We start from the raw sequence: 11112 nt of genomic DNA on the forward strand, positions 1-11112 counted from the left end.
CAGCCATAGTAGTGGTTTTGATACTGAAACACTGGTTCAGTATAAGATGTTCATGAAGTTACAGTAGGCTGTTTGAATCACTATAGATGTATATATCTCTATATATTTCAGCTAGTTTTATCTTGTTTGGAGGTGTTTTTACTGATTTCATGTCAACGCTAATATGGCACAAATTCGCTAGTTAACCAACATTAACAATATATTTGAGAGACAAGTACACATTGTGCAAATGTATTTATGTTTTCAATAAACATTGAGACAAAATATAGATAGTTGTCAACAATCTAAGCCAACCCAGCCTGTTTTGCCCCATATCTGTGCAGGCGTCAGTTTTGTTGCTAAACAACCAACCCGTCCATACAGCCCCTGGTGTCTCCTAGACATAAAAGCAGAAAGGAACACGTACAGCATTAGTCATTATAAAAAGCATGTTTTAATCAAACAGAAAAGCTCCAGGTACAATGTCTGGACGAAACAGACCCTGAGTGCAATGCTTTATAACAGACAAACGGTAAAAAATGAAAATATACTTACATACACCAGATTTTATCCTCCAAGAATGGGTGCAGAAACTGACTGATACTTTCAGTTTTTCTTAACCAGAGCTATGGATATGAAAATGTCAGCTAACTATCCTTAATGTTGGCACCAAATCACTATACCAATACAGTCCTTATATGTTATCGCGTTCATGCCTAGTGCCAGCATTGCAATCATCAAAATGCTGACCTCTATGTCTACGTCTCTGCTCTAAACCGTTGGTAACCTACTATCAGATACAAGGCAAGTCATCCCCAGTTATTCTAAATGAGTATGCAATCACAGGAAGGGCAGTAACATAACAATTACAAAAAAAATCTAAGCTGAACTTAAAAAATGAAAGACGATAAAAATACTTGCTCTCCTATAAGCATCGGTGATGAAGGGGATCATCAAATCCCCACTCCTTACCTTCTGGTAGAGGCTGAAAGAATTCTAATGTCAATCTGTAAGCGGAGCAGCACCACAAACGTGTAAGGATGTATGGGAGCTTACAGATGTGTCATGGGAGGGGAGCTTAAGGGTGTGTGGACTAGTAACACACTGTGCTTTCTTGGCAAAAGACAGGTTAGTAGTCAGCTCTGTGCTGGTATAGTTTAAGGTGAGGTGGTCTCTCTGGTGTGTGTGTGTGATTTAAAACCACTCAAGAGCTCTCTGGTATTATTTCTTGGCGAAGGAGATCTTCATGGCGTTGGTCTGGGTGATCTTGAAGCCCTGTAGTGCCTCCCTGGCAGCTCCAGCCTGCACGTCATTATCAAACTCCACAAAGGCGATGTCGTGGCGACCTGGCACCAGACGCACCTCTTTGAACCCAGGGAACCTGGAGTGGGAATACAGTCAACATCAGGACAGAGCTTCGGAGCAGACTTGTTAAAGACACACACATCAAGGGTCTATACTTGTCAACATGTTAAATCTCCCCATATACAAACACTAGTAGTTAAACATAACCACAATACTGGAAACTGAAAACAGAACAGATATTCCAATACTACGGAACATGGAAGAATAAACATTACATTTTCACACTGCACCAAGGAGTATAGGAGAATAAAATGAAGAGGTACTAACTGGTTGAAGAGCATAGACAGCATGAGCTCGTTGGTCTCCTCTGGGAGGTTGGTGAGGAACAGGATGTGGTTGGGAGGGTTTTCTGCGACCTGGAGGTAAGGAAGATTACATTTATCAATATTTTAAATTAGTGAGATTATAGAGTAAAATGAATGACAAGCAAACTCATGATTACAGTGTTCCACTAAACAGATCTGAAGTTTAGTTAATAAAGAGGGCACTGACAAGACAAACTATCACCGATAAACTCACTAACACACGTGATCCATACCTGGGCGTGGGGCATTTGACCTGGCATCATCCCACCCGGAGGCATGGCACCAGGGGGCATTCCCCCAGGGCCCATCCCTGGAGGTGGCATCATGCCTGGCGGGGGCATGTAAAGGGGCTGCCCTGGCATTGGCATCATACGAGGAGCCCCGCTCATGGGTGGCATTCCCTTCAGAAAAACAAAAAGAATGTTCAATGAAATCAGCCACACTATCATTTAGCGATACACATGGAATAACACGCCATTTTAGATAGACATGTCTTAAAGGAAACATGTTAAGCGCAATGGCTAACAGTGGCTACAAACGTGGCTCTGTCTCTTCAGGCTCACAGTACAACACTTACAGGCATGGGTGTTGGAACTCCAGGGCCCATAGGTACTACAGGGGCTCCTGGCACACCCTTCTTGGCCCCTGCAGCCTCTGGGCCCTTGACCTTCGCCCTCTTCTCCTTCTTACGGTCGCGCTCCACGTAGGTGCCCTTCATTTTAGCGATGATGTCAGAGTCCCCTTTGGCGTACCCAATACGCTGCGACGAGAAAGAGGGACAGTTGATGACAACAGGACTATTTACACAGGGCTGCATATTAGAGAATCATAATCCTCTAGCTAAACATGTGTCAGGCAAAAGCTAGCTGATGTGTACCAAGGTGTTATCGGCAGTAGCTCACCATAGGTTTGTCATAGAATGGAAACCCCTGCATGGAACGCAGGGCATTGGAGGCGCTGTTGACCTCCTTGAAGATGACAAAGGCCTGACCCCTCATCTTCAGGGAGCGGGCAACCAAAATGTCCAGGATTTGACCAAATTGAGAGAAAATTGCATACAACGACTTCTTCAGTTCTGGGGGACAAAGGGTACAAACAACACATATTTAGGCAAGGAGCCATTTGAATGGTTGATGGATAAACAAATACAGACATGAGGGCAAAAGGGGTAGCCAGCTCTAACCATCTTTCTTAATCTTCTCGTTCAGGTTGTTGATGTATATGGTGTGGTTGAGGCGCATATCCGGCGCAGCCATCTTCTCTGAAATAAAACAAATTGTTCACTTAGAAAAAAGGTGAGGTAACGTTAGCTAGCTACTGTTAGTGCCCTATAACTTCCTTAAAGTATGCAGGTAGCTAGCTACTAGATGTAGAATAAGTTGGTAGCTAGCTAGTTTCAACCATTAACCAAGTGTTTTATAATGGAAAAAGTACACAGGTAACGTTAGTTAGGCAAAAGAAAACTAACTAGTTACAATTTGCTAACGTTAGCTGCTAACTAGCTACTACCGATATAGTTGGCTGACGCACGCCATCAATCTCCAATCATTGTTCCAAACTGGTAACGTTAGCTAACTTGCAAATTAGAAAATATGTGAAATGGACAAATACATAATAATTGAGACGTTGAATTTACCTTTCAGTACTGGGATGCACAATCTAATCGGCCTCGAAAGAAATGAATGAAACTAGCTACACGTGTAGCCAACACCGTTCCACCCCTGGAGACAGAAGCGCTTTATTATTTCTGCTGGAGCTTGCTACTAGCTAACGTAGCAGACTTACAACGCCTTAATAGCTAACAAAACCAACTCTTTTGATTGGCTGGTGTAATTTCCGGATCCTGTCCAGAACAGCTTTTCGTTTGATTATTTTAGCCACGTCATTAACATAATTGGATATATAGCTCTACATTTCTGACGCTCTCGCCACTTGTAACATTGCTGCTCATTCACAAGTCAGCCAGAGGAAGATGTTGCGCAGATGATCAAATCTGTAAATCATATTGATTTACTTTTACACATCTAAAGAAATAGGCTTTAACATATCCTTATGATATAATCATCGTGCAATCTACTGAGTTTGAGAGCCATCAGTATGTTTCAAACAGCTATTATTTGGTTCAAAAGATGAAGTACTTTTCCATTATTTTGTTATTGCTAGGTAGCTAGCTAAGTAGGTATTCTGTTCTGTAACCTTACTGTAGAAAACGCCACATTGTAGCTTTATTCAGCTAGCTACTAGTCCTAACTCTCAGGTCTGCACTTCAAGTCGTCTCATTACTAAACTCAACTAAAACAGCCATGCAATAAAGTGAGTGTTAATCAAACTGCATGTCATTTGCACATATTTCAGAAACGTATTTTGCAACTTTAGTCATGGTGTAACATACAGTGCATTCGGAAAGTATTCAGACCCCTTTCCTTTTTACACATTTTGTTACGTTACAGCCTTATTCTAAAATGGAGTAAATAAATGTTTTCCCTCATCAATCTACACACTACCCCATAATGACAAAGCAAAAACAGGTTTTTAGAAATGTTAGCAAATTTATAAAAAATAAAAAACAGAAATACCTTATTTACATAAGTATTCAGACCCTTTGCTATGAGACTCGAAATTGAGTTCAGGTTCATCCTGTTTCCATTGATAATCCTTGAGATGTTTCTACAACTTGATTGGAGTCCACCTGTGGTAAATTCAATTGATTGGATATGATTTGGGCTCCCGAGTGGCGCAGCAGTCTAAGGCACTGCATCTCAGTGCTTGATGCGTCACTACAGACCACCTGGTTCAATCCCAGGCTGTATCACAACCGGCCGTGATTGGGAGTCCCATAGGGCGGCGCACAATTGGCCCAGCATCGTCTGGGTTTGGCCGGTGTAGGCCGTCATTGTAAATAAGAATTTGTTCTTAACTGACTTTCCTAGTTAAATAAATATAAAATACAAATACAAATTTGGAAAGGCACTCACATGCCTATATAAGGTGCATGTCAGAGCAAAAACCAAGCCATGAGGTCAAAGGAATTGTCTGTAGAGCTCCGAGACAGGATTGTGTCGAGGCACAGATCTGGGGAAGGGTACAACAAATTATTCTGCAGTATTGAAGGTCTCCAAGAACACAGTGGCCTCCATCATTCTTAAATGGAAGACGTTTGGAACCACCAAGACTCTTCCTAGAGCTGCCTGCCCAAGGAAAGGGCCTTGGTCACTCTGACAGAGCTCCAGAGTTCCTCTGTGGAGATGGGAGAAACTTCCAGAAAAACAACCATCTCTGCAGCACTCCACCAATCAGGCCTTTATGATAGAGTGGCCAGCCGTATGTAAAAGGCACATGACAGCCCTCTTGGAGTTTGCCAAAAGGTACCTAAAGGACTCTCAGACCATGAGAAACAAGATTCTCTGGTCTGATAAAACCAAGATTGAACTCTTTGGCCTGAATGCCAAGCGTCACGTCTGGAGGAAACCTGGCACCATCCCTACGGTGAAAGGGGAAGTGGGGATGTTTTTCAGCGGCAGGGACTGGGAAACTAGTCAGGATCGAGGGAAAGATGAACGGAGCAAAGTACAGAGAGATCCTTGATGAAAACCTGCGCTCAGGACCTCAGACTGGGGCGAAGGTTCACCATCCAATTCCAAAAATCTGTCTGTGCCCTTGAGCAAGGCACTTAACCCGTAATTGCTCCTGTAATTCACTCTGGATAAGAGCGTCTGCTAAATGACTAAAATGTAAAATGTCTACACAGTTCACACTTGTGGTGAGTGTGTCCAAAATGTTTATAGGGCCTACAGATTATGGAATGGAATGGGGTCATCAGTCGTACAATGGGTAACACTCTCCACCTTTATAGTCCGTGCACTGAGGTGGGGAAGTTCTGCACCTGGGCATTCAGTTTAGAACCGTTTCTGTCCATGAAAGCAGCACTGTAGTGATCCTGTGGGAGTTGCAACTACAAATAGAACACAAATGCAAGAAAAGAGATGATGCTCTGAGCTATTCCACCAAGACCAAGTTACATACTACTGTGATATATGCATTGTTCACTAACTCATTTGTTACCAGGTGGCAGTAAGAAAGTCTGTTTTGTGGTGTGGCTGACTGTTTACTGGTTGACGTAGTTTCAGGAAGGACCTGCAGTGGATGCTGTTCAACAAGTATGTGCCTTCCCTCATCCAAGACGCCCACAGTAAGTCAAGGAAAGCTTTATTTAGGCTTTTCAAAATGGAGCCTTCCTCCATTTTAAGTAATCACTGATCTAATACGTGTGAATTAATCTTTCTTCCCTAAGCTGATGTCTCTTGTTGGTAGTTTTGTCATTAAAGGTGACGTTATACTTCCTAAGGTACGTACCGCTGCCTGAGGTGTGTGTGTTTTTACCTGTAGATGTGATCTGGTGGCTCTATGGATGGTAGGTCACCTACGACAGCCCCCTCTGAGTGTTTCCATGGAGACCGTAGTCCAGACAGCGATGGACAGAGCCTACACAGCACAGGGGGAGATGTTCTCGGGTAATGCTTTAGTCATCTATGCTGCATACTCTCAACAACACCAGCAGAGCTATACTGTATTAGTGAGACTAATGTGTGTGTGTGTGATTCAGCTAGTGACATGGCCCTGCTTGCAGAGGAGGTGTGTGACTGCAGGGCTGAGCTCCTGTCAGGAGGGATGAGTGGAGACAACTCTACAGCCGTCCTGAAACACCTGGCTGACAGACAACCCGCCCTCATCCCGGATCCTTTATACTCTCTCACATTCAGGCTGTTCGAAAGGACCCATCTTGTCACGTACGTTGAAGGACGGGTCAGACCAAGGCGCAGCGTGAAAAAACATGTTTATTATACAAAATAAACACACGAACAAAACACAACGTAACGCGAAGTCCTCAGGCTAAACACAATACAAGCCTCTACACGGAACAAGATCCCACAACTAATGATTACAAACAGGCTGCCTAAGTATGATCCCCAATCAGAGACAATGAGCGACAGCTGTCTCTGATTGGGAATCACACCCGGCCAAACATAGAAATACAACACCTAGAACGTAAACATAGAAATAACAACATAGAACTCCACACCCTGACTCAACATACTAGAGTCCCATAAGTCAGGGCGTGACAGTACCCCCCCCCAAAGGTGCGGACTCCGACCGCACAAACCTGACATAACAGGGTAGGGTCCGGGTGGGCATTCCGCCTCGGCGGCGGATCCGGCTCCGGGCATGACGACCACCTTCTCTCAGCCTCCCCGTTGCGCCCCTGGTCTGGTCTGGACCTCGGCGCGCTGCTTCCCCTCTCCTTCCTCCCACGATGTACCAAGCCCTGTCTGGACCCTGGTGTGGGAGACCCCGAACCTGGAGAGGGGCTGACGTCTGGGTCTGGACTGGAGCCGCTGACCGGAGCTGGACTGGGCACCGGTGGAGCGGACTGCTCTGGCTCCGGACTGGAGCCGCTGACCGGAGCTGGACTAGGCACCGGAGGAGCAGACTGCTCTGGCGCCGGAGTGGAGCTGCTGACCAGAGCTGTACTGGACCCCGGTGGAGCTGACTGCTCTGGCTCCGGAGTGGAGCAGCTGACCTTCTCTCTCTCTCGGCAATCCTCCTCCATTGAGGCCTCCTCCGGGAGCCCCCACGAGTTAGAGAACAGAAACTCATCGTCATCCTCCGACTCCTCAGTATAAAACTGTTCCCACTCTTGTTCCCATGGTCGTAGGGACTCAACCTGGAAACCCACCGGGTGCAGTGGTCGGGGCTCTTCTCTCTCGCTCCCCGACCACCCCTTTAGCCCCCCAATTTTTTTTTCTTGGGGCTGCCTCTCGGGCTTCCTCCTCGGCCGGCGCCTTCTGTGTTGCCGTTGCTCCTCTCCTGCCTGGGCATCTACCTTCGCCCATGGTCCTTTCCCCGCAAATATCTCCTCCCAAGACCACATCTTCCCCACCTGTGTCCAGGGTGTTTGCTCCTGGGCACGCTGCTTGGTCCGTGTTTGGTGGGATCTTCTGTCACGTACGTTGAAGGACGGGTCAGACCAAGCCGCAGCGTGAAATGCATACATGTTTATTATACAAAATAAACACACGAACAAAACAACGTAACGCGAAGTCCTCAGGCTGAACACAATACAAGCCTCTACACGGAACAAGATCCCACAACTAATGATTACAAACAGGCTGCCTAAGTATGATCCCCAATCAGAGACAACGAGCGACAGCTGTCTCTGATTGGGAATCACACCCGGCCAAACATAGAAATACAACACCTAGAACGTAAACATAGAAATAACAACATAGAACTCCACACCCTCACTCAACATACTAGAGTCCCATAAGTCAGGGCGTGACACATCTGCTCTAGTTAGTCTGTTTCAGATAGTGGTAGTTAGGTACTGATAGGTGGTGTTCTTAAGGTAACGTAGTGGTAATTTTACAACAAAATACCATGTTACCGGAAATATTTATTATACAGTATATGAGTGATGTGTACTGTATGTGTTTATGACGAAGACTTCAACCATGAGCCATGCCAACACAGGGCACACTGGGCAGTGGCCTCAGGTTAGACCGGAGCTCTTTGACTGCAACACACATGCACGACCCAAGAGAAGCTTACATTCTGGCCAAGCAGGGTAAGAGCCTGCGCTACCAGCTGTGGCGCCTGGACAAGGTGGCCCAAAGCAATGCCCAGCTGAGGGAGATAGATCCCCAGAGGTCTTGGGAAGGTACCCAGTACGTGGTGCCCAAGGGAGGGGTGGAGGCCGGGCTGGCAAGCCAGGTCGTGTTGCTCCACACTGGGGGACAGACTCAGTGATCATGGGCCTTCTCTCCTGGAACACTGTTATGGTACGAATGGAGACTCATTGGCCTGGACACAGGAAAGCATGACAGTCTATAATGCTGTAAGTAGAGGACATGATGAAAGGGTCTAAGGATGTTTTTCTGGGTTGGCATTCATTTCTTCTATAGGACACCAGAGGATGATCATAAGACAGTTCTTATCTGTCTACTACTTATCAGAATGAAGAGTGTGAAGTGGAACTTTACCAAATCTGTGGCTCCTCTATGGCTCCTGTTTTCCAGGACCTGAATAGACCCTGTGCCTTACTGAAATGTTTGATTCACTTCACATGGTCAAACAGGCTGTAATATTGCATACGATGAGAACCTTGTACCTACCTGTATTTATACTGATTACCAAGCAACCCCAAGTGCAAACAGAATAAACATAGATTTACTGTAGTCAATAGTTGAAATGTCATTGAAACGTGACCATGTTGTCTATATGAGTGTTTCTGGATATGATGCATAAGATTATTATTTTTAGGGGGGTAGATCAGCTTTAATATTGCAGATAGATTGTAACTACCATCAATGTAATTGTCTGCATCACTTCCAATCCCCCATATGTTTTTTTTCTCTCGCAAATATATATATATATATATATATATATATATTCATATACACATAAGAGTTATCTGACATGGTCTTTTATGTCATTCCATAATGTAATGCTCACAGGAACCATATACTGTACTGACCCCTCTGTATATGCAGTGAAGCTAAAATGTGAGATGTTTCATATGAGGCGACAGTACAGAATGTCACCTTTTATTTGAGGGTATTTTCATACATATGTTTTAGAAATGAAAGCACTTTATGGATCTGAATAGGCTTTATAGATCTCTTTCTTGGTCAAATAGCCCTTACACATCCTGGAGGTGTGTTGGGTCATTGTCCTGTTGAAAAACAAATGATAGTCCCACTAAGCGCAAACCAGATGGGATGGCGTATCGCTGCAGAATGCTGTGGTAGCCATGCTGGTTAAGTGTGCCTTGAATTCTAAATAAATCACAGACAGTGTCACCAGCAAAGCACCCCCAAACCATCACACCTTCTCCTCCATGCTTCATGGTGGGAACCACACATGCAGAGATAATCCGTTCACCTACTCTGCGTCTCACAAAGACACGGTGGTTGGAACCAAAATTCTCAAATTTGGACTCATCAGACCAAAGAACAGATTTCCACCGGTCTAATGTCCATTCCTCGTGTTTCTTGGCCCAAGCAAGCCTCTTCTTCTTATTGGTGTCATTTAGTAGTGGTTTCTTTGCAGCAATTTGACTATGAAGGCCTGATTCACGCAGTCTCCTCTGAACAGTTGATGTTGAGATGTGTCTGTTACTTGAACTCTGTGAAGCATTTATTTGGGTTGCAATTTCTGAGGCTGGTAACTCTAATGAACGTATCCTCTGCAGCAGAGGTATCTCTGGGTTTTCCTTTCCTGAGGCGGTCCTCATGAGAGCCAGTTTCATCATAGCGCTTGATGGTTTTTGCGACTGCACTTGAAGAAACTTTCAATATTCTTGACATTTTCCGGATGGACTGACCTTCATGTCTGAAAGTAATGATGGACTGTCATTTCTCTTTGCTTATTTGAGCTGTTCTTGCCATAATATGGACTTGGTCTTTTACCAACCCTACCTTGTCACAACACAACTGATTGGCTCAAATGCATTAAGAAGGAAAGAAATTCCACAAATTAACAAGGCACACCTGTTAATTGAAATGCATTCCATGTGACTACCTCATGAAGCTGGATGAGAGAATGCCAAGAGTGTGCAAAGCTGTCAAGGCAAAGGGTGGCTACTTTGAAGAATCTCAAATATATTTTGAATTGTTTAACCCTTTTTTGGTTACTACATGATTCCATATGTGTTATTTCATAGTTGATGTTTTCACTATTATTATACAAATGTGGAAAATAGTAAAAATAAAGAACAACCCTGGAATTAGTAGGTGTGGCCAAACTTTTGACTGGTACTGTAGGTAGGGGAGTGTAAAAATCCTTTCTATCAATATGATTCATACTTCTGATGTGTTTGGTGTTGAATGAGGAGACAAGGGGTTTCAGATTAGGAAGACTTGAGCTCTTAGTTCCAGTTTATTGCAATCAATGGTATTCTAGACAAAGAGAGAAGGGACCAGTCTCAATCCTCAGAACATTTGTATTTGTGTCCCCCAGCATCTTGCAATGCACTGTCTCCTGAAGTACAGCACAGAGGAAAGGCTTATCCAAACTACAAAATCTTAGGCTTTCCCAACCCCCTACCCAAATACAGTCCAGCTCTCAACCACACAAACAACCCAAACAGTCTGAAAGCCAGTAACTGTCAGGTTAAGATGAAGAAGAGGATACATGGTATGTAAGATATATAATACTTTGTAAACAATACATTGTTCCAGAATATATACTTCCAGAATGTGTGCTTTTATGGTGTGGAATATTTGAGAGATGTCAACAGTAGAAACAATTCCAGTTCCATGATGTCAATGCTGACAGTCACACACAGAACCCCTCTATTTTCTACATAGAGAAATATGCACACACCATAAATACACAAACAGTGTTGTCTGACTGTTTAAGGATATGTAGGAAGACTTGGATGGGAATGTTGGCTGACAGATCTACA

At 44.3% G+C, this 11112-nt stretch overlaps 1 protein-coding gene and 1 pseudogene across 1 annotated transcript; one reads left to right on the forward strand and one right to left on the reverse strand.

The window, feature by feature from the left end:
- Nucleotides 1-414: 414 nt before the first annotated feature.
- On the reverse strand, nucleotides 415-3565 carry LOC121567368 (U1 small nuclear ribonucleoprotein A-like). The gene is made up of 7 exons (XM_045220953.1): nucleotides 3286-3565; nucleotides 2833-2910; nucleotides 2552-2724; nucleotides 2227-2409; nucleotides 1883-2050; nucleotides 1612-1700; nucleotides 415-1360 (listed from the first exon to the last, which is right to left on the reverse strand). The coding sequence occupies exons 2-7, from the start codon at nucleotides 2903-2905 to the stop codon at nucleotides 1201-1203; spliced, it is 846 nt and encodes a 281-aa protein (XP_045076888.1). The 5' UTR covers nucleotides 2906-2910; nucleotides 3286-3565; the 3' UTR covers nucleotides 415-1200.
- Nucleotides 3566-6042: 2477 nt separating this feature from the next.
- Nucleotides 6043-8453, forward strand: LOC121568440 (annotated as a pseudogene).
- The last annotated feature ends 2659 nt before the right edge of the window (nucleotides 8454-11112 follow it).

Source organism: Coregonus clupeaformis, chromosome 6 (assembly GCF_020615455.1).
Source record: "Coregonus clupeaformis isolate EN_2021a chromosome 6, ASM2061545v1, whole genome shotgun sequence".
Taxonomy (NCBI): domain Eukaryota; kingdom Metazoa; phylum Chordata; class Actinopteri; order Salmoniformes; family Salmonidae; genus Coregonus; species Coregonus clupeaformis.

Coding starts and splice junctions, on each gene's coding strand:
- LOC121567368 (XM_045220953.1), bottom strand. CDS start 2,905: ATGGCTGCGCCGGATATGCGCCTCAACCACACCATATACATCAACAAC. Junction 2,725..2,832: donor CGAGAAGATTAAGAAAGATG/GTTAGAGCTGGC, acceptor TTTGTCCCCCAG/AACTGAAGAAGTCGTTGTAT. Junction 1,361..1,611: donor CTGTCTATGCTCTTCAACCA/GTTAGTACCTCT, acceptor TTCCCACTCCAG/GTTCCCTGGGTTCAAAGAGG.